The sequence below is a fragment of the Branchiostoma floridae genome, chromosome 6 (genome assembly GCF_000003815.2).
Source record: "Branchiostoma floridae strain S238N-H82 chromosome 6, Bfl_VNyyK, whole genome shotgun sequence".
Lineage (NCBI taxonomy): Eukaryota > Metazoa > Chordata > Leptocardii > Amphioxiformes > Branchiostomatidae > Branchiostoma > Branchiostoma floridae.
The window spans coordinates 19,303,902-19,326,868 of NC_049984.1; the positions used below are offsets into that span (position 1 = coordinate 19,303,902).

Below are 22,967 nucleotides of genomic sequence, written 5' to 3' on the forward strand. Positions count from 1 at the left end.
GGTTCTTAAAATTGTAGCATAATGTAACTCATTCTTCTTTAACCTTGCTTGAACTTTTTGGTTGGGCTGTCCACTATGGTGTTCAAGATTTGGTTCTCAAACACAAAAGTCTTGATCCTGTCAAAGACGAACAGGAAGACTAGCAGGATGGAGATGTACTGCACCCAGCCCCACTTGATGAGCTGCCAGAAACCTGGTTTGTAAGTAAGGCCTGGTTAAGGAAGCAATTAGCTTTTCCTTAATAAAGAAATCATCATAAAGCCACAGCAAGTAAATTTTATGGATGATTCTCTGCAGGCTGCAAAAATGATGAGATAGTGTAAAAAAAACAAGATGGGTAAAGAAAAAAAAAACGCCAAATTTTCAAAGTAGACGCAATAAACGTAACAAGAGTTGGAGTGACAAAATATGGCACCACAGCTAACAAGTCACTTATTCTTGTATTCAAGAAGTGAACTAGTGTAGTAAAATTGATCCTAGTGTGGTAGACTGGCATCACTTTGGCAGCTATTCTCATGACTTCCATAGTGGTGCCACTCTTACAGCTATCCAGCAAGTTTCACTTCTGCAACTACAGTAAGGCTATCACTCCAATGTCACTTCTACATTACAATTAGCAGCTTACAACACAACATATTTACCCATTTTAGTTTATCTAACCATCCGTGGAAAAGGAAACTTCTTTTTTTCTGAAATCAGGCAAAAATTAATGAGCGTGCGGATGCCATCCATAAAATTTACTTGCCATGGCCTAAGAAGTGAAAAAAAAACCCATAGATGTACTCTAGAAAATGTTGCATCATACTGATAATTATGCATACACTACCGGAAGAAAAAAGTCATGGCCTTACTTAGTATGTCTCTCCAGGGACGAAGAGGATAAATAAGTTAGTACCTGAAGTTCAGTCCAAAATTGAATATGGAGATAGTTTTCAATATTTGTGCTCACAAAAGAAAGGGCCCATGAAAGGATATAGTATGGTTTCCTCTGGGTATCTCACAGTGGCTGAGATCACAAAGGGTTGACCAGTCGCTCTCCCTGTTCTCCATACTGGGTAGTATGTCTGGAAGTTGGTAGAAACTGAAAACAAGAGAAGAAATAAGGAGTTTCAGAATGATCTATATAATCACATGCAAGCACCCCCTAGTGATGTAAGTGTCACGATTTTAGGGATGCCCCTTTAATGCTGCTGTTTCGTCTTTGAACAACATGATACATGTAGGATGTCACAATTAAAATTTAAGTCTGTAAAAACATAATGACCTGTAACTGCCAAACAAAAGACATTACGCTTGCAAAATGGTGTATTCTCTCGTAGTACTATCATCTGACACATTTTGTCAATACAAAAACCAGAATGGAGGTTAAATAATGTATACTTACCATTTCTATCACTGTAGGACTCAAAGATTGTCCTCAGGTCATAGGCACTGGGAAAGATACTGGTACTGTCTATAATGGAGGTCTACATGGGATAGAGAAATTTTTATTTTATTCACATTCATTTAAAGACCATAGGACAAGAAGCACATCTGCTTATATGAGTCTTCTGCTAACTAAAACATTAAAAAAAAACAGTCAAAGGCAACAACAAATGGATGAAGAAATACTGTTTGCAATCCCGTTTATGTTGATACAAAGCAATTACCTTTCACTATCCGATTTATCATCTGTTTCCTGTACTAGTGTTAAGGTACAGAACAACAGCTAGGATGAAAGAATATAAACTAATGTTCACCCCTAAAAAGGAAGTAAAGCCCCACTTACATTAAACCTAGTGTCCCTGCCTGTGTGTCCCAGGGGGTACTTCTGGTGTAACCTCAGGTCCCCCACCACGGTCAGGTCAGCCCCAGGGAGGGGGGATGTGTGCTGGAGGTATGCCATACACTCCATGGTGAAGGCAGAGAAGATCTGTAGGGAAACAAGACTGTTATACTACAGCTGTGGTGGAGGTATGCCATACACTCCATGGTGAAGGCAGAGAAGATCTGTAGGGAAACAAGACTGTTATACCACAGCTGTGGTGGAGGTATGCCATACACTCCATGGTGAAGGCAGAGAAGATCTGGGGGGAAACAAGACTGTTATACTACAGCTGTGGTGGAGGTATGCCATACACTCCATGGTGAAGGCAGAGAAGATCTGGGGGGAAACAAGACTGTTATACCACAGCTGTGGTGGAGGTATGCCATACACTCCATGGTGAAGGCAGAGAAGATCTGTAGGGAAACAAGACTGTTATACCACAGCTGTGGTGGAGGTATGCCATACACTCCATGGTGAAGGCAGAGAAGATCTGGGGGGAAACAAGACTGTTATACTACAGCTGTGGTGGAGGTATGCCATACACTCCATGGTGAAGGCAGAGAAGATCTGGGGGGAAACAAGACTGTTATACCACAGCTGTGGTGGAGGTATGCCATACACTCCATGGTGAAGGCAGAGAAGATCTGTGGGGAAACAAGACTGTTATACTACAGCTGTGGTGGAGGTATGCCATACACTCCATGGTGAAGGCAGAGAAGATCTGGGGGGAAACAAGACTGTTATACTACAGCTGTGGTGGAGGTATGCCATACACTCCATGGTGAAGGCAGAGAAGATCTGTGGGGAAACAAGACTGTTATACCACAGCTGTGGTGGAGGTATGCCATACACTCCATGGTGAAGGCAGAGAAGATCTGGGGGGAAACAAGACTGTTATACTACAGCTGTGGTGGAGGTATGCCATACACTCCATGGTGAAGGCAGAGAAGATCTGTGGGGAAACAAGACTGTTATACTACAGCTGTGGTGGAGGTATGCCATACACTCCATGGTGAAGGCAGAGAAGATCTGGGGGGAAACAAGACTGTTATACTACAGCTGTCACCAGAAGTGTTTGTAGTTTTGCGATTATAGCTGTAGCTACATGTAGTTCTAAGCTTCTAGCTGTAATGAGTGATGGAAAATATCTCCTATTATCTGCTTTAGGATTGAAGATCACTTATTGTTCTATCATTCTCTTCGCCAAGAAGAGTATGAGATTGCTTGACTTGGGTCTGTATGTAGGTCAACAGCATATAACTCGAGAAATTGTGGATGGAACTTTGTGATTTTTGGTAGGTGTGTAGCAGTTGTCGAAAGGAATGCCAAGTTTGAAAACGGTTTACCTGGCGTTTTCCTACGGTACTGCAGCCAGCTTGGTATGTTTTTTGCGGTTTGTTTTTGGCAGCATAAGTCAAAATCTAGCTGGGCGATTTTCACGAAACTTGGTAGGTGTGTAGCGGTTTTGGAGAGGAAGGTCAAGTGCGAAAATGGTTTACCTGGCTCTTACCTATGGTGCTGTAGCGGGATTTGTATGTAAGTGCGTTTGTCTGTAAGCAAGATAACTCGAGAACCCTTAAATGGATCCTGATTATATTTGTTAGGTGGATTGGGGTTAGGAAAACGAAGGTCAAGTTCGATAATGGGTACCCTAGTGGCTGCCTAAGGTACTGCAGCAAAACTTTTAATTTTGGCACTTCGTGTTCTGGACATGCTGTGGTCATGATTTTTGAGTGGTAGATAGCCCTTGAAACAGAGAGTAAGTGCTGTGAGTTTGGACCCCCTAGCGGCTTTTTGGGAACTGCAGGCACCGATTTCCGTTCAAACTTTGGACGAGGATAACTTGAGAACGTGTAAACAGATCATCATGATTTTCGGTATGTAGATAGAATGAGTGATGAATTATACAATGTAATACTAATTATGCAAATCAGTAGCTTATTTGCATAATTAATGAGGAAAGTTCATAAATCCATGCCAACAGCATATAACTCGAAGCTGTGTATGGATTTTCATGATATTTAGTATTTAAGTAGCGGCTGCGGAAAGGAAGGTTGTGTTCGAAAATAGTTGACGTAGCATTTTCCGATAGGACGGTAGCGGGCCGAGTGTGTGCGTCCTTTTGTTTGTGGAATGCATAACTCGAGAAGCCTTGAAAAAATCCTGATGATATTTGGTAGGTGGGTAGGGGTCAGGAAAACGAAGATAAATTATGATAGTGGGCCCCCTAGCGGCTTCCTAAGGTACTGCAGCAAAACTTATTAACAGAAATAAACTGTGCTCTATATATCTCATTTTGACCTATATCTATGGACACAGCTGTTATACAGATGGTTTGCTGGAGGACGCCCTTACACTGGGGACAAAGTCTAAATTGACAAGCATGAAATTCTGATTGACCAGGGATGCTACCAGGTCATCTGTCAGGTCACAGTCTGGTTTTGGTAATGTTTGTGTGTTTGTGAGGAACAATAAGACCTTAAAGTCTTAAATAAAGGCATGATTATTTGGCGAAGAGATGGGTTCGTTGAACTCTAGTTAACCATGATATGAGTTATCATGAAACATAAAATTTCAGCCATTGTATCCTCATGAATTTTGCTGTCACTAGGAAACTGTATTGTGAACTTGAATGTTGATTCACTTTCCCCTTGCACAAATCAATCCCCTACTTTCCCTACTTACATATAGTTTGTACTGAAAGAACAGCAGAAGATCAACACTGTAGACTTCCTCTGTGTCCAACAATGGAACCTGTACTGTCATCTGCAGGGCATCAGACTTCCCATCTCGGTTAGAGTCTTCCTCTCTGGACTGGAAAAGATGAGTAGAAAGCAGTTACAGCCAGATTTGTGGCTACATGGGCCAGATATTTACTATGTTTGATATGTTTTAATACTAAATACACAATGTAGTATATAGCATACTAAATATCCACATGTATATGCAGTGTTTTTACAGGCAAGTTGCCATGTAAGCTTGTATTTGCTTTGATGTATTCATGTCAGAATGATTATTCTTAACAGTAGCAGCAGACTGTAAACAGCACTGAACTTAACTGAGACAGCACCTGGTATAGTATGGCAAGGGAGACATTCATCAAGTTCAGTTAGGGCCGTCCCTCAGATAGGACGTTAAATGGAGGTCCCGTGTTTGAGGAGAGCCGCACTATAAAAACGTAAAGGAAACCACCACACTTATCAAAAAGGGTAGGGGACCTTCCTGGTGCGAGTGGATAAAAGAAATGTTCGTGGTGATTTTATGTCTGCGGTTTTCGTGGCAACCACTTTACTGTGACCTTTAAACCACCGCGAACATTTTTCCATTAGAGTATGAGACTGCAGTCTATGGCGTTACCACGGACTTAAAACCACCACAAACACTCCATTTTCCCTTTACCGCGAAATTGAATCCCCGCGAACATAAATGCATTTACAGTACCTTGACTAGTGGCACCCTGACCCTGCCTTGCTGCAGTTGGTTGAAGTTCTGGTAGGTGCTCCACACCAGATAGTCTCCAGTCTGGGATGTCTGCAGCAGCAGCAGGATCTGGTGTTTAAAACTCACATCAGGCTGCTCTCTGTACCAGGCCTCTCTCTGCCAGAAACCTACAGCAACAGTCAACATAATCATCATAATCATGGAGGTATCAAATGTTTTCTAGAGACTAGCATAAGCCTTCTCACATTAGTTAGGACACATGTGCGGCGACAGGCATTCTAGGTAATATGTCAAAGGCTAAGGCACACAAAAAGTCAACAAAAGCCGTCTGGACATTGTTATGCAAATCAAAACAATGGTAAAGACAAGGACTGTTTACTTTTTGTGTGCCTTACCCTTTGACATATTACCTAGAATTCCTGTCACCGCACATGCGCCCTAACTAATGTGAGAAGGCTTATTCATTCGGTAAAATAAGCAGCATTCTGTATCTGGTTTTTCTTAGTACATGCCAACAATATATATATACATTTAGGTCCAGCACTCAAAATACCCACTTGGACATTTGCAAATGCAACCACATTTTGCTTGGCGCCACTTGATTTTAAACCAGGAGAGTGCAGTGCAGTGTAACAACTTGAAATTTTACAGTGAAATCGGAATGCCAGTTTTCTCCACCTTAGTAGGTGCATAAGCTTTTGTATTTATTCATTGATAAGATAAAACATGGTTATAAAACGTGGTTATATACCTACATGTAACTGGAAAAAAGATAGGATAGCTGATTTGAAGAGAGTATTAAACAACTTGGAAGTGGGGCAACCTGAAAATCATGTTGATGGTGCAACCTGGCTGAAAAAAGCATTTTCGAGCACTGAAGTATCTTTAGGGCAAAGTTTAGGCTATAGAAGTCTTCATCTTGTTCAGTTTGGCAGTCTCATAATAAGAAGAACAACAAAATAATTTTGTTCATGTGATTATGAATAAATAAATTATGTAATGTGAATAACAAGAATAACAACAGCCGTAAGAAGATGAAGGTTGTCAGAGGCAAAAGTTGTCAACAAACCTTCAACATCTATTTCTACTTAATGGCGATATTCTAATGCTCACCTTGACTCCTATATGCTACCAGGATCGGTGGAATGAATGTGAGAAGAAAGCACGCGAACACAAATATCGTGGCTTTTGTACAAATGCTGGTTTTGTAGCGATGTAAAACGGGGTGAGAATATACTTCCACCACCGCCATTTTTTTGAACGCGAGGAATGTGAACGCATCTAAACAACTGCTTAGGAATAGACTAAGCAAACTATATCGAGATTAATTTTTTCCGTAAAAAAATTATGTTTTTATCTTATTAATAAGGTGTGATGTAATGTCAAAATCTGTTTATTTCAGTACTTACAGCGGTAAATTTTAAATTGATGTTACATTTTGACGCGTACAGGTCAAATCATTTACCAAAGAGGCTTGTGGGTAATTTAGAATGTCTCACTCACTTTGAGGAGGTTTTCTTAATATTTGATTTCATTATTAACTACATTTTAGCACCACAAATCATACATATTCTGTAATAAAATAATCAAAATATTGTTCATACATTTTGTTATGACATTTTAGAGATTAGGATAACGGAAAAGTGATTGACATGTGAGTGGAATAGTCCGTCTGATTACGTCATTCCGAGAAATTCAGCTGATCTTCAGTCATCAAAACAAACTGGGACCTGAGTCATAAGCGGGAAATTTTTACCCATTTTCACCTGAAATTCGACACGAGGAGGACCGCTTCTGTTGAAAATGAAGTTTCAGTACAAGGAGGAACACTCCTTGGGTAAGTTCACTGGGAAATTCGAGCGAAAATACGCCGTACCTTCGTAGTAGGTTAGAAGGTGCAGTCCTAAACCTGCAACTGCAGCTGTTTTGTCAATTTTGGAGGTGTTTTCCGAAAGCAACACCATGTAGCTTCTGTTTTTTTAACATATGATGAAAGAGCAACAATGTTTGGTGCCATAATTTAGGACCAAATTTGTTTGCAATAGTCCTGTTTCAATAAATTTACTTCTCATGTGCTGAGAAAAAGTTAATTTATGAAGAAAACATCATGATATCAGTGACTTCTTGGACTTTGTCCCATTATTGAATCAGTGTAATGCTAGTGCTGGCCTGAAAAAGAGAAATCTTTTTGGACTTGTTCCAGTTTCGATGTTGTTCGATATGTCTGCTAAGCGTGTATCAAATATCATTTGTCTTTGGAGGACGAACAACCTAGCTGTCAATCTTCACTCATTTTTTGAGTGCCATCACCATCTTTCTCAAGTGAACAATTTAATTTCTCAGTAAATTATATACCTGAGGGCCGAGGCCTTTCTCTTTGTGTTTTTACATGTGTCATTTATAGCAGTCTTATCTATTTTTTTGCATGGGCAGTATGTGAACAATATCTGGTGTTCAAACAATGATAATCAACTGCTATTATCAATCAAAAGCCTTTGTGACAAGCTGTTCTTCGTGAAATATGTACCATCATGAATAGAGACTGTAAACACTTTGATACATGCCAATCTGTTTGTTTACAGAACAACGCCAAGCAGAGTCTGACAAGATAAGAAGAAAATACCCTGACCGGATACCCGTAAGTCCATGTTTTTACCTTGTATTTTCCCGTTTATACCTCTGAACAGTATTCAAATCATGTTATGCTTGGCTGTTTGATGTATTGCTCTAGCAACTTACATATACTACTTAAAAGTGGCTTCAACAACAATAATAGATCTTTCCTAGGAAGTGACAGGAAATGGACACAGGATAGCATTAATCAGGATACAGTTTGAATTTGGACACCTGCATAGCTCTTATCCTTTCCCTATGGTGCCTGCAAGAGAAAATTCATTCAAACATAAGAACTAATTAGTACAAACCTTGTCTTAACCTTGTCAATTTTTTTTCCTATTGGACTATTACTAAAATTTGTCTTCATCTGGTACAAATTCATAGTTTTTGGTTGAATACCTGTTGGACAAGATCTTGTCCAGTGTCACTGATTAAACGAAGACACTGCTTGAAACATCTGACCATTTCCAAAATCTATCTAGTTATTGTTAAACAATGTATTGTGTGCCTTTTTAGCTGGATGTCTAACCTTTAATACATTATCATTGTCCAATAGCCATAGGTTTCATTTCCTTCCTTCCTATTGTCTAGTTTCCAGGTGTCCTTGTGTGGGCTGCAGTGGTGTGTGATATAACGTTAGGAATAATTGATTGTTAAGTACTCCAGGATAGGCACTTGACCTTTACTGGTAACTCTCAGGATCACATGTTGTGATACATTAGGGACAAGGTTACTCATAACGACAAGGACTCTTTTAACATCACATTAGACTTTAGAGGGTCGTTTCTCCACTTCTTCATGATTAAAAGTAAAGACCAACACATGATGTAAGTAATCATGTAACAATTAGCACCCTCATCCATGTGAACAATAGCAGAAATATGAGTGAATACTGTAATTACTGATTTTTTCAATGTACTGTTATGTTCACGGTTTTCACGGTGATGACTGTAACATGAACTTATCATTACTGATAACAAATAATTCACAGACTTTTTTATGTGCTCTTGCCATGACAGTGAACATCTAGTTCCGAGAACAAGTTAAATTTTCTCAGACCGTGAAATTTTAGTACCGTGAACACAAAGTGAATTACAGTAATAGCAGGGTAAGAGTCTGAGTGTATCTTAATTAACTAGGGCCACACTTATTATTTGTTGCGGATTTGCCTGTCCATTTTTTTCATTCTCAAAAAAAAAAGAATTAAGTCCTGAGGAAGAATAATACAGGTTTTGCTGTCACAAACCTGTAGATATTACCATTCAGAGCCACATACACCTATCTTCAGTCTAAAAACAATGCCTTTTATTCAAAACAATAGTAACAAATCAAAGGAAGGGTACATTGTATAAAATGTGCCATTGAACTCCCTAGGCAGTTGTTTTTTTGTGTCATTCCAGTCGTATATATTCCCCCAAGACCTTTTGAAAAAATTCATTTATTTATTCTTTTTTAAACTGTTGGTCCACTTTTTTTTTCTGAAAAAATCCAAGAAGCAACATATAAATTTGGTGTGGCCTAATGGGTCCAGCATGCAAGTCAGTGGAATTTTGTTGAATGAAACCATGATATATTACAGATACATGTACTTGCATACACTTCTCAGTTATCCACATGTACATCAATCAATCAATCAATCAATCAAATGGTTTATTATTAAAACAAGGTTCTGGCAGCCAGTGGCTGAATTGTGTCTTGTTGTACATTAAAAACTCTGCTTTTCTCGACATACATGTACTTAATTAATCACTAAAACGTGATTACACTTTAAAATTAATGATTTAGAGCAGCATTGCTGTTGCAGTGGATATAAAGTGAAACATGAGTAAAAATATATAATATATATAATATACAGCTTGTAATCAGTGTCATTTTGTTTCGTTGAGTAGTCTTACTCTTAGCAATGACGGTACTGGACTATTACGAAATCTGGCAGTATGAATGCTTGGTGTTTGTGAGTTCCGTAGGTTACGGCCATGTGCTTGTCCCCGGGTCTGCGTACTACATACTAGTATGTTAACACTTTTTTCCCTCTGCCTTACAGGTGGTAGTAGAGAAGGTGCCCAACTCCCAGATCCAAGACATAGATAAGAAGAAGTTCCTGGTTCCGACTGACATCACCGTGGCACAGTTCATGTGGATCATCCGCAAACGCATCAAGCTGCCCTCGGAACGCGCCATCTTCTTGTTCGTGGGGAAAGTCCTGCCGCAGTCAAGGTAGGCTAGAGAAGATTTTAATCTCTGTTTTAGCATTATGGAAGTTCATCTGTGTTGGTATAATCCATATTGAAATTTTTAACTGTCAGTCAACACAATATAAGAACGTAAAAGTACACCAGCAGACACTTAACAGAGACGGGGCCGATACCACTTGCCAGGCATCTACGGTTCTTCAGGGGAGACGCAACCATTTGAATTTTCCCCAGTAATACATGCAATCCAATGGGTGAGTTGAGGAAACAAATATGCAATTGTCTCAAGAATAAAAAGGTCATGCAAGCCATACAAACTTACCCTCAAATGATAGCCTAGTATGTCCGGTCTCATCAAATTTATTGAACAAAAAATCTCACCAAGAAAGGCTTTTCAATGGTTTAAAGCCTTGTTTTTATTTAACCTCTCTCACCGGGGCTGTAGGCACACGCGCTAATTCTTGCGTCTCCCCTAAACTCGAGTAATGTGTCCCTAGGTCATGTGCTCAGAGTAATTGAATCACCACTCCTGACAAAGGTTGATGGGTGTACATGTGCGACCGAAAATTCAAAGTGACAAATTTGTTGTGTTGACTGACATTAAAAAACTTCAATATTAATCTTTAGTTGTTCATATCTGTTGGATCAAATCATGCCATGAGCTTTATCAAAAAGACTTTGCAAGATTCACAAGTTGTAATGACATTGTACAGTCAAACCTGTATTAGGGGCCACCTCTACAGAGGGGCCACCTGTCCATAGTGGCCACTTTTTGTCGGTCCCTTGGGTATTTTATCTACAAGTTGCCACCTCTATACAGAGGCCACCTGTCTATAGTGGCCAAATTTGTCCGGTCCCTTGAGTGGCCGCTATAGACAGGTTTGACTGTACATGATTATTTATCTCATTCTACTTTCAGTGCCAATATGGGCCAAATCTACAATGAACACAAAGACGAGGATGGATTCCTCTACATCGCATACAGTGGCGAAAACACCTTTGGATTCTAAATGGAAGGATCAATGACAAATTTTGATGGACACGTGTATCACGGTGTATGCCCCCAAACAAACTCATGATATGCGATCAAGACGGACTGTTGTACAAAGTTTCAGATGTATACAGATACGGCGTAATTCAAGAAAAGATGTTTTGAGTTTTTAATCTGTCCAGTCTGCATGTTCACTGGATGACGTTTGTGATTTCTACCCAGTGGAACATGCTATAATTGTGCTCTATATGGTGATTCAAATGTAATCATGGGGTTGGGATATATTCAAAGTAAAACCTACTAGTGCTGTTAGAGATATACATGTATGTGGATATGTTGCTGTCATACTCTCACTATCCGGTTTAGCGTCCGTTGTTCCGTCTTGAAGGGGATGGACATTACGGGAAGTCATCATGGTAAAGGGTTGTTAGAAATGTGAGAAATGATTTTATGAGTTTGTTAATCCTGCTTGTTTGTTTTAATATCAAGATCGAAGTTTTATTGTTTTAACCCTATCTTCCACTTTTCCACTTTTATTTGAAGAACTATTTTGGAAAGATGAAAAAAAAAGTTACATATGAAACAGTCTTACTTCTTACTGTTGTCCTCTCTACCTCTCTGATTCCCAGATTAGAAAACAAGAGCTTCTGAAAAAAGCTAGTCTTTCGCTTACTTATATTGTGTAGGTAAAATTGTTTGGCATAGTTTGGTCAAGCGTGGGTGCCAAGTCTGCAACGTTGGCAGCTCTGGCACAGTTTGGTCAAGTGCTAGGTTATATAACTGTTTAGTAAGGTAGTGGTTCTCACAGAGTATATTTTACTTGAACTGTATAATAACACAACTGCATGAATGATGTTAACTTTATTCGGATTGTTTCGCTGTTAAGAACGGCTCTGTTACAGTACAACAGGGTTTTATGAAAGTGCACTGTAGTAATCAAATTTATCAGTAGATGTGTCCTGAATTTCTGCAAGAACAAACACTGTAGTAATCAAATTTATCAGTAGATGTGTCCTGAATTTCTGCAAGAACAAACAAAGTATTGTCACCATAAACAACTGAACATAAAATATTAACATGGCATATACAGTAATGGAAATATTTTTTTTAATGGCAAGATCATGTGAAAGGTAGATATTTTAAACTAAAACAGGTCCGTGGTATGTTTAATGGAACGTTTCGTTTCTTTTAGTAACGCAATTATGCTTTTACTTGACGGAGTCGTGACGTCACGCGTCAGACTCACTCCGTCGAGCTCGGTCAGAATCTTCCCTTTCGAAATTATAAATTAAATGTGGGTAATTCTATTTTCAACGCATCCGAGGGCTACTATTTTGCTGAAAGAAGTTTGTTACACGAAAATAGCCTGAAATTTCTTAGAGTAAGAAATTTCCGAATACGCCCCCCTCCCACACCATGTCAGATGCGGCGCACGCATCTTACACAATTCTAGATTTTGTAGCGGTGATTTTCCATAAAACAAAGTAAATGACATGTCAAACTGTTCTCTACAATGTCTGTTTTATTATAACCAAACAGCGAACATGTTAGTTTATAAATTGTATACAATCTTACGAAGAAATCCTCACCGTTCACATCCGTCTCTGCAAATTCCTGCTTATAAGCCATACAGAAACCAAGCAGCACATTCATGGTAGGCCGATACGTATGTCATAACGTTACATACCGTCGAATCTGCAGGGTAGAATATCTCGCTAGCACGATATGGCATGGACCGCAAACCAAGCAGCACATTCATGGTAGGCCGATACGTATGTCATAACGTTACATACCGTCGAATCTACAGGGTAGAATATCTCGCTAGCACGGTATGGCATGGTCGACCCGGACGGACGGACGGACGGACAGACGGACAGAAATCTAATATCGGTCTGATTGCCTTTCGCCGCGGAAGCGCGGCGAAAGACAAAAAACACTGCTACATTCATGTTAACAAAACTCTTTTTGGACCTGTAACTTTTCTGCACAAATGTTACATGCAGACAAGTTTTTAGATATTTTAATGTATCTTATAGCATGGTCATAAATTATAGAAACCTTTATAGTGTGTGAATGCTAGCAGTACCATAGCAGAAGTCTCTGTCACCATATATATATTTTGTTTGTTGTTTGTTTTCCAAAACATATCTTGCAAGTGACTGATATGTGCCTGCCCCTAAAATCAATCATGATAAGTATAACAAAATATCAGACCCCGTTTAAAGTGCCAGAAGTTTCTGCTTTGCCAAACTAGTTGATAACGAGCTTTATTTGTTTTTCTTTTTAACTTTTAAGGCGTTTCAATAAAGACTGCATGCAGGTGGGAATGTTTGTGTGAAAGTGAATGCATTATGATGAAGTCCTGTATCATAATGTAGTTTAGTACCTTAATGGTGAATCTTCTTGTTAAGGTTGTTTCAAAGATTTATATGCAGATTTGATTAAGCTGGCTTTTACATGATCTCGATACCTGTAATCTAATACTAGAACCAGTTTGGTTGATAATGACTTTTAATTATGATTGCTAGTGATGCTAGATATTGATGATATTAATGATATAACTACAATGTTGCTTTTGTAAGGAACAGAATTATGTTCGTAGAAGGGATAAGACTCCTTGCACTGATTTGTAAAAAGCATAACATACAATCTCTACATTTTGACAAAAGAATATAGAGGAGAAATGATCATTGATGTGTACTGTTAGTACATTTTTATTGCTGTTTTCAAGGCAAAGGAACGTATGTGTCAGTGTAACTCAGTAACATACATGTATGGTCATTCACTTACCATCCCAAATGCCCATTAGAATACAAAAACATGTATGAAGAAAAGAGATCCTACAGTGATGCAAGGATATTTTTGGTCATTATATTATAGGTCCATGTATGTACAAGATTCAAGCAGTTATGCAAAATACTCAAGATTCTTGAATGATCTTACCTACCCAATGATAATTGTTGCGGAGAGACACTCGTGTTGTTGTCATCATACCAGTTGTACTGACATTACATTTTGTATTTTATAATCCTTGTTGACTTTTGTGTTTCGTCTTCCAAGTTGTTTATAGTGGAAGAAATAAAGCATTCCCCACTAGATACTTGAAGGCTCGTGTACTGTGTTTTCTTTCTGGATTATCATGTAAAGTCTGAGTATTTGTCAGGGGACACAATCCATGTGTTAAAAACTCGCAAGAAGCAGGTCTTTGCTGTGTGGTGATCCCTTGCAGCTCTCTTGTAGTCTCCGTAAGTGGACAAATGCTCAGATCTGAGTAGGGAAGACATCATACTAGTTTATACTTTTACCATCTGATCAGTGTTCTAGCCAGCATGAAATTTCTTTCTTTCCCCTGGATTTTGATTGGAAATCCTGTCGAAGATGTGATGATTTTGATCAGGGGGTCCCGGAGCATGCTCCCCCGGGAAAATTTTGAAATCTAGACCCTCTGAAGTGCAATTTCTATTTTGAGGGGCAAATTTTGCTGGTAGACCCAATTTGGTTCAATTGATATCTTTACATGCCGATTCTTTCCCTCACGGAGGATGGAATGAGCAAAATTTTTGTTCGTCCCCAGCAGCAAAATTCTGTCAAAGGACAGAAGGACGGATGCTGGCTAGAACTCTGCATGTAAAAGTATATAGATATACTATGCCGATCAATGTTGTGCAATATTTGTTTTTCTTTCAAAATGCACTGCTGTTGAAACGGTAATCCATTTAAACATACCTCAATGGGTATGAATGAAAGTAGGACCATGGACAATGAAAAGAGGAACTAACATAAGGGCATAGTAGTTTCCATAGTTTGTCATTGTCAGTCAAGCATTGTTCTTGCGCACCTGTTGCGTCATGCCATTGGATACCATAATGAGTTAGATTTGTGAAGCTTGCCATTGAACAAAGGACTAGAAAATTATTGAAGAGCTGTGTTTTCTCTGGTAAGAAGTTCTTGAGCGTGGGACAACTTGGTCAAAACAAGGAGATTTAAATCACTCCTTGGTCAAAATAAAGAGGAATTAGCATTCATGAGACCACATGAAGGAGTGCTTATTAGTTATTATAAAGCTCAACTACAAATTTTGGGAGGTATGTTTGTTACAACTAGAGGGCAAGGACAAGAGTGTTGATACACCTCTCAATCATACAAGACAACAAGATGCCATAAAATAACAGCATTTTTACTGTAGACTCATAACAATTACCTTAATGATGCAGGTCTCCTTTCTACTGACAAACTGTTGAGAAGTTGCTTGAAGGTCTCAAATAGTTCCTTTCTACATGTAAATACCCTGTGAGAAACAACACAAGCATAAATACAGCAGTTCTGTACATTTAAAGATGTGTTTAATTTGTTAAAGGAAGAAATATCAAGTTTCTACTGATCAAGTGTCCAAGTTTCTACTGATCAAGTGTCCAAGTTTCTACTGATCAAGTGTCCAGGGTTTTAGAATAGTCTCTACCAGAGTCCTGCCTGGTCGAATAGTAATACTTTGGCCGGCCGACTCCCCTAGTGCACTATTGACTTTATTTGTCCAATTTCTACTATTAGACCACCGATCCGCGGAGCTAGTAGAGGCTAGTTTTAGATAAAGTTTTGCCAATAATGGATACACTACAACATAGTCTACTACTGTAGCTTTTAGAGTTTGTAGAAATGCCAATAGAATTTAGATTTTTGTATGTATATTTGCTGTGTTATCTACCTTGCCTGTGGACTGCCCATTGTCTTCCTTGTGGTTCCCTGTCTGTACCCATTCACACTCACATCTGTGCACCTCCCTGGGAAGGCTGCCCACATGATGGCTGTAAAGTAAATGACATGACGTTACTTCTCAAACTAAAGACATACAAGAAGACTTCAGTAAATATCTTGCAAAAATGGTACAGGTTCCATTGAAATCTCTGAGCTGATTATCCAAGAAAGATGTGCTAGTACTGTAAATGCATTTAAGTTCGCGGGGATCTAATTTCACGATAGCTGGAAAATGGAGTGTTCTCGGTCGTTTAAGTTCTCAGTAGTGACTCCCCGCGTTTACAGTACTATACTCTAGTCACAAACTAATATGAAAACCTGGCGCCCCTATGAACCACCAGTTGGAAACCACTTACTTATTACTCGGCAAGGGTGCTACAAGCAGATAGAACAGTACACTCTTGACTTAGACAGTGCTAGCGTGATCAACTGTCACTGACTATGAGAAATTGTGTCACATCTGTATTGTCACTTTGTATGTCTCTGTATGTCTTTAACTGTACGTATGTAATGTGTAAATTAGAGGAAGAATAGCCTCTGAAGAGGCTAAATGTGGATCAAAATAAACTCTAAACTCAACTCAAACTGATTTGTAGTGCAGTACTACTTTTCTATCATGGTGTTATGCAGTATGTCGTATGGAAAAATGAACGAAAGCGTACTCAAAACATTTGTGTCTTGTAAGTATTAAACAATTTGTATGTCTTCATCGTGGCAAGAACCACAAACATTTCATTACTGTGAAGACAGAAGGGAAATGTTCACGGTGGCCGCGAACATAAAAACATCGCGAAAGTTTCTGCATTTACAGTAACTATATCATACCTGCGGGAGCTGGCATGAGCTTGTCAGGTGTGGAACTCTGTTCTAACACAGCTTCCCTGTGGTGACAGAACTGAAGACATGACTGCACACACCTGGGCTGGTGTAGCTTATAGGCAGGTGGCAGGTCCTGGATACCAGCACACCTGTCCACTATTCCTCTGTACATGGCATATGAACTGTAAGGACATCTGTGGACAATACACAATTGATATAAGTTTTCCTCTGTATGTAACATCTGAACTGACATCTGTAGACAATACATGATTGATTAACATTCTCCTTTGTACTTGATTGTAATAAGTTGACAGTAGACACCATTATGTTACAAAATTAAACTCTATATCTAGATCAGTCCTCTGATCTTTATCAAGTTGAAATGACCCAAACCCTAACCCCAGACCGGAAGTGTGACGTCACACCTGGACCTGCTGATTTCACACTTCCGGTCTGGATGTGTGACTTAGGGTTTGGGTCATTTCAACTTGATCAGGATCAGAGGACTCAGGTAGGAAGCTTGTTGGTAAGCACTTTATTTTGTGTACGGATATAGTTTAAAATTGTTACATAAATCTCTGTACATAGCATCTGAACTGTAAGAACGATAAATTATTGATCTTGATAAAAGTTTTTAAAAAAGAAACAGGTCTACACCTATTATGATAGTGCTTTTGGGACAAACTATCAGGAAAATGCAAGGATGACAACCTACCAATCTCTGGTAGACTTTCAGAACTGTCACTCAAGAGTTCTACTTATGAACAACACAGCAACTGAAAGTCAAGGAAAACAAAAGGGAGAAGTTAAAGGGCATAAATTCTCACCGCCCTACAACAATGGTAGAGAAGTACACAGGCTCTGTCATGAAGTGACTCAGCAGTGCTCCCTGACAGCCCAGAATGTTCCATCTGGCCAGCTTGTCACTACAGGACAGGGACAGGGTCCGCTCCCCCCTGCCAGGCTTGGTCCTGAGCACCCACACCTGATGATAGTCCAGTCCACCTTGCAGGGGGTCCTGTAACCCCCCTGGTACACACTTTGCACCTGTTCTGTGAACATCTGGCTCAGAAGTTTTCTTTACCTTTTCACATAATGTATCTCCTTCTTTCACTTTGTTTTCAGTTCTTTCTTCAAACTTAATTCCTTCATCAACATTTTTGTCATGACTGTCACTTGTGCTGCCAACCTTTTCTCCCAGCAAACAATGAGGGTACTCCTTGTTGGTCGTCAGCTTCTTTGAAGCCTTTTGTTGCTCTTGATCACAAGCGTTCTCTGCTTTTCTCTTCTGAGTTCCCAGCTGTGGTGAGTTCTGTGAAGCCTGTGAAACTCTCTCAGGCCGTACCACAAAACCATGGTCAATTGTCTCTTCAGACTTGCTTCCTTTGGGGAAAATAGAAGCATCTCCACCTGCAACATATCATACATTTATTTATTTATTCATTAGAAATGTGACAAGTACATTATGTAGACTCTCAGGCAACGCTGCTGATATTTACATGCAGGGCCAGATGATTGCACAAGAACATTACACTGGCATTATCAAGAACTCAAAACGAACTCATATCTAACAAGTTAATCTAAAATCAGTCTACAATATATTTACAATCTACAATCTAAATCATACACACTTGTAATTACACTATAGCTTGTTGTTTGAGAACATGACAAGAAAGCATGGCTTTCAACATTTTCATGTGCATACATTGTACATTTAGTAAACATGGCTTTTCCAGTAAGATGTACTTGTATTGAATTCAGTTGACAGACAGTTCATGCTAATTTCATTGCCGAAGAAGAGTGGTAGATGTCACTCGAAACATCCAAAAGTAGATCTCTGACTTTTATGCAGTTGTATAAATTGAATTTCCTCTTAATAGTAGCATTGTTTACCTAGATGTCTAATCTTCATAGAAGTATACATGATTTTTCCTTGATACCCTGCAGTAGATTTTTCTAATCTCTTTAAGAGAGCAATACAAATTAAAGTGATTTTTTCTACTAGCATTTGTACTAATACAATTATATAGTAAACAAGGTGACCAAAACTAAAAGCAAGTCCTGAAACTCACAAGGTGTGTGGCTGGTGAACAGGTGAAATTTGACACCTGGTTTCAGACCACACCTGCAGTCAGCACCTGGAGTCGTGAACACAGCACTGTGCTGTCCATGGTAGGCCATCTGGAGCTGGTGATACAGGTACCTGATAATGTGGGGGAAAAATTCCTTTGTCAGTTATCAGCTCAATAGCAAAAAATGCTGCACAGCATTTGGTGATCTATTGTACAATATCTATGTACTGGTGAAGATGTGGTCATCATTTAGCCTGGGTACCATCCAGAGAGTAGTTCACTCCAGCATTTATTATACACTATATACAGTCGCTTCTCGCTCCGACATTTATTTAACACTATATACAGTCGCTTCTCGCTCCGACATTTATTTAACACTATATACAGTCGCTTCTCACTCTGACATTTATCATACACTTGACATACAGTCGCTTCTCTGCTGTTCCGTCTGGGATCCGTGACCAAGTTAACGTCTGGAATTGTCCAAATTTTGGACGAGGGCGCTGATTGGTCTCTACACATGAGCGAATTAAGGAATGGATTCAAGTGCTTGTTTGAACAGGCGTTCCAACATCGAAATTCCCTCCATCCGCTAGTGGAGGCCTGTTGTCATCGAACGAGTGCTAGAACACATTCCTTAATTCGCTGACATTAACTGACATAACCTCCAAACAGTTTGAATGTGCAGATCTCCAGACGGGTAGCAGAAGCGAATATAGGAGCGAATTACTACCCGAATGGTATCCAGGCTGGTCATCTGGATGTACCTGAGAAAGGCTCTCCTGGCAATGATTTCTGCATGACTGTCATGGAGGACATCCCCTGGACAACAGTAGAATGGTAACATTAGCTGATCAATAAGTTGAAACATATACAGTATTATACAAAAATATCTCAACTAGATCAAATGTAATTTGTCTAATAATTATACATGTACAATCATGGTTGTATAATCACTCAAGTCTATATCAATTTATAATTTGTTTAAAAAGCACAGTTCATAGTGTGATCAAAACTACACAGGAAAGATTACTACTAGTATACAGCCACCCTATCAAACGGATTTGAATGACTGCATTGCCAATGTAATTAAGGTGATTCAAAACTGTCCTTGAAGTGACAAAGGAAGTCTCTGTGGCCAAGCGGTAAGCAACCCCGCTGCTTGGCCATCTGGATCCAATTCCTTGGATCTGTAAGCCTGGTATCCAGGCGTATTATAGCTCCTGTCAGTCTCTTCTGTCCTCTCTGCAAATACGCATTTGCAGAGAGGACCGGACAGAAGAGACTCAGGAGCTATAATACGGTTGGATACCAGGCTATGGCTATCTGTGGGCCTGAGTTCTATCTCGGGGTCGGCTAAGTTCGGACATGTTATGAGTGATTGCGTTGTCTTTCAGAGGGCACGTAAAATGGGGGTCCTGTGTTCAAGGAGGTGCCTCGAGCAAGGGTTTGATGAAAGAGCTGGGCTGTCTACCTGGGCTGTCTACCTGGGCTGTCTACCTGGCCTGGCTATCAAGTCAGGCTACTCAAATCCCCCCATTCATAGCCCCATCATATGGCACTCAGCTGATTGACAGGCATAGTAATTGCTAATCTCCAACCTGCCAGTGACCTGAGGCTGGCCTGTCCATGTACACCACTGGCTGGGCTCTTGGGGAATGTGTCTGGGAACACAAGTACCAGCACTGTGTGTAGCAATAATTATGGGGACGTGTCCCAGATCCTAATTTTGAAGCTGTTTAGTCTTGTATTTCAGGACTACATGTATTCCTAAAAGCTGTTAGTCAGGACTATTCCTAAAATGAAGTATTTGCAAAGTAACAATGAGTATGACTCCGATTTCAAATGTTATATAAAACCTAGTCTAGAAGATACTCCTTTATCATTCTATTTTGTAAAAAGATTTTATAACGGTAAGGTTTTCTTGTAATTCCGGCAATATGGCATTACTAGTATATGTACTAGATTGGTCTGAAAATTGCAAGCTAGTTATTACTTAGTTAGTATTTTGTTTGTTCATATATGCCCCTGAGGTGAAATCTTGCCTGGCCAATCTTCTCGGACTCCTACCTTGTTGTGTTGGGTATATGTTTGACCTAGAAAACAGAGGTCCTAGGTTCATATCCTTTGGCATGTCACAAAAGCTGTGCTGGTAATACAGGACTTTCCCCAATCCATCCAATTGTACAAAGGAGTTGGAGAGATTATTGGCAGTGGAAGGAGAGGATTGGGCTCTGTCCTGGACACAAAAATTGTACAGTGGATAACAATTCACAGCCTCTAAAAGGCTATGTGACTACCGACAGGGTCCTCCCCAGAGGATGGAACAAGGGCGGCCCTCCATTATGTTCCTGGCCCAGCACCACGATAACGTTACTACTTTTAAAATTAAGTGTGTTTCTTCCTATTTTCTTGGTTAGGTTTGCTACAATTCATGACAATTCACAGATTTTTGTGCCAAGCGGTGTCACTTTTCCAATCAGCATTGGCTGCAAAAACTTGTGAATGGGCGATGATCAAAACAATAGTCGTTTCACTATTGCTAAAGGAATTGCTATTATTCTTGGAGAACTTGACACCTTCTGTCATTGCAAAATGATCCCATTTTCATGAAAACACTTAAACAGTGTAAACGTGTTTACTTCACAATCTTTACACTTTACAGTGATCTCAACTTGTCAGAAAATAAGATTAGGTTTTCCAAAAAATAGTCATCTTACCGTCAGGTTATTTTTGCCAGTCTCTCCACTGTATACTAAAAAGTCTGGGGGGAAACCTGACCGAGATTGTATATGTCAATATGGCATACTAGTATAGAGAACAAGGAGGTACATGTAATTATACCCACCTTGGTCAGTACTTTAGCTTTACAGTGATTTATGCTCGTCTTTCTTGTTGTACGAGCTGAGATTTTCTGTCCTAGAAGATAGATATTCAATAAAGTAACAAATTTCACACATACACACATGCACACACACACACACACACACAGAGTGCTGGTACTTGTGTTCCTGCAAGGAATGCCTCCCAGACACATTCCCGAAGGGCCCAGCCAGTGGTGCACATGGACAGGCCAGCCTCAGGTCACTGGCAGGTTGGAGATTAGCAATTACTATGCCTGTCAATCAGTTGAGTGCCATATGATGGGGCTATGAATGGGGGGATCTGAGTAGCCTGACGTGATAGCCAGGCCAGGTAGACAGCCCAGGTAGACAGCCCAGCTCTTTCATCGAACCCCCTCGAGCAATTGTAAAAAAGCCTCACTACTCAGATTGGGTGCCTACTGGCTGCAATAATACGCCAGGTGCATATAAATATTACAAAATATGCTGATGCTCGTGCTTGAACCAATACCGAACATACCTTCAAGTCTCATTTTGCTCCTTCCAATGCACTTGGATCCTGTTCCCATGGCAACCACATCCAGACTCCCATCCTCATCTACATGACAACATTATAGATGGTTACTAGTGAGTAACAAACTAAGGCCATATACTAAGGGATAATCCGATGAGCAAGTTATAGATTCTCTTGTGCTCCTATATTTCTTTAAACTGATTTGTGATATAGATTAATTCCATTCACTGTAACTCGCTGCGCGTAAATCGAGATTATGGGATAAAATGACGTCAAAATTTATACCTAGCTGATGCAAAAATCATATAATTATTCTGTAATGCTCAGCATTTGCCCAGGCCCTCCAACTGAAAAACCAACCTTGTTTGAGTACAGTCGCCATGAGAGTCCATTCTCTCCCCTCTACAGGCTTGCCTTTCTTTGGTAACCTCCTCACGTAGTGTTCACACGATAGGGAAGCTATTCTGTCTGCAAAATTGTCAGGTAGTCGGTCCATTGCGGGAGAGAAGAACTGTCCTGGAAAATATTTCACATCAACAAAATATTTCACGTGGTAGCCGCCATCTTGGGTCAGCGCCGGGAGGTTAACGACCTTAGGAACGTTGACCCCTGGTCAATGCACCTGTTCCATGATGTATATACAGCTTTCGTATTTTCAGAAACTTTGGGATTCGTTGCTATGTCGGTGTTCGCCTATATTTTAATACATGTATAATTTGTGCAAAACATGGATGTCACAGTGACAGCTCAATATGGCACCTGCTGTATAAAATACTGTAGATGCATATTAAGTTCGCAAGGGTTTAATTTCGTGTTTGTGGGAAAGTGGGGTGTTCGCGGTGGTTTTGAGTTCGTTAACGTGAACGTTAACGGTAACGATATTTGTCCACTTAAAGTTCCTGCATTTTAGACCTTTTTGC

The 22,967-nt window shown here is 39.8% G+C and overlaps 3 protein-coding genes across 3 annotated transcripts; 1 reads left to right on the forward strand and 2 right to left on the reverse strand.

Moving 5' to 3' along the window:
- Position 1: 1 nt before the first annotated feature.
- LOC118418613 (transmembrane protein 231-like) lies at positions 2-6,533 on the reverse strand. The gene is made up of 7 exons (XM_035824611.1): positions 6,362-6,533; positions 5,249-5,415; positions 4,493-4,621; positions 1,769-1,912; positions 1,385-1,466; positions 976-1,081; positions 2-204 (listed from the first exon to the last, which is right to left on the reverse strand). The coding sequence occupies exons 1-7, from the start codon at positions 6,498-6,500 to the stop codon at positions 39-41; spliced, it is 933 nt and encodes a 310-aa protein (XP_035680504.1). The 5' UTR covers positions 6,501-6,533; the 3' UTR covers positions 2-38.
- Positions 6,534-6,901: 368 nt separating this feature from the next.
- On the forward strand, positions 6,902-11,125 carry LOC118417760 (gamma-aminobutyric acid receptor-associated protein-like 2). The gene is made up of 4 exons (XM_035823463.1): positions 6,902-7,085; positions 7,831-7,886; positions 9,909-10,081; positions 10,976-11,125. Exons 1-4 carry the CDS (start codon positions 7,052-7,054, stop codon positions 11,064-11,066), a joined length of 354 nt encoding a protein of 117 aa, XP_035679356.1. The 5' UTR covers positions 6,902-7,051; the 3' UTR covers positions 11,067-11,125.
- A 4,119-nt stretch (positions 11,126-15,244) lies between these two features.
- Positions 15,245-22,658, reverse strand: LOC118418175 (tRNA-specific adenosine deaminase 1-like). Its single transcript, XM_035824012.1, has 8 exons — positions 22,408-22,658; positions 22,054-22,131; positions 19,458-19,512; positions 18,691-18,821; positions 17,446-18,028; positions 16,625-16,812; positions 15,750-15,849; positions 15,245-15,335 (listed from the first exon to the last, which is right to left on the reverse strand). The coding sequence occupies exons 1-8, from the start codon at positions 22,541-22,543 to the stop codon at positions 15,245-15,247; spliced, it is 1,362 nt and encodes a 453-aa protein (XP_035679905.1). The 5' UTR covers positions 22,544-22,658.
- Positions 22,659-22,967: the final 309 nt, after the last annotated feature.

Excerpts from the sequence above, each read along its gene's own strand:
- LOC118418175 (XM_035824012.1), bottom strand. The coding sequence starts at position 22,543 with ATGGACCGACTACCTGACAATTTTGCAGACAGAATAGCTTCCCTATCG. Across the intron at positions 15,850-16,624 it reads GCTCATGCCAGCTCCCGCAG|CCATCATGTGGGCAGCCTTC; the intron begins GTATGATATAGT and ends TTTACTTTACAG. Across the intron at positions 15,336-15,749 it reads ATGGGCAGTCCACAGGCAAG|GGTATTTACATGTAGAAAGG; the intron begins GTAGATAACACA and ends TGTTTCTCACAG.
- LOC118418613 (XM_035824611.1), bottom strand. The coding sequence starts at position 6,500 with ATGGCGGTGGTGGAAGTATATTCTCACCCCGTTTTACATCGCTACAAA. Across the intron at positions 5,416-6,361 it reads GGTAGCATATAGGAGTCAAG|GTTTCTGGCAGAGAGAGGCC; the intron begins GTGAGCATTAGA and ends CTGTTGCTGTAG. Across the intron at positions 1,082-1,384 it reads GTCCTACAGTGATAGAAATG|TTTCTACCAACTTCCAGACA; the intron begins GTAAGTATACAT and ends TCTTGTTTTCAG.
- LOC118417760 (XM_035823463.1), top strand. The coding sequence starts at position 7,052 with ATGAAGTTTCAGTACAAGGAGGAACACTCCTTGG. Across the intron at positions 7,887-9,908 it reads AATACCCTGACCGGATACCC|GTGGTAGTAGAGAAGGTGCC; the intron begins GTAAGTCCATGT and ends TCTGCCTTACAG. Across the intron at positions 10,082-10,975 it reads AAAGTCCTGCCGCAGTCAAG|TGCCAATATGGGCCAAATCT; the intron begins GTAGGCTAGAGA and ends TTCTACTTTCAG.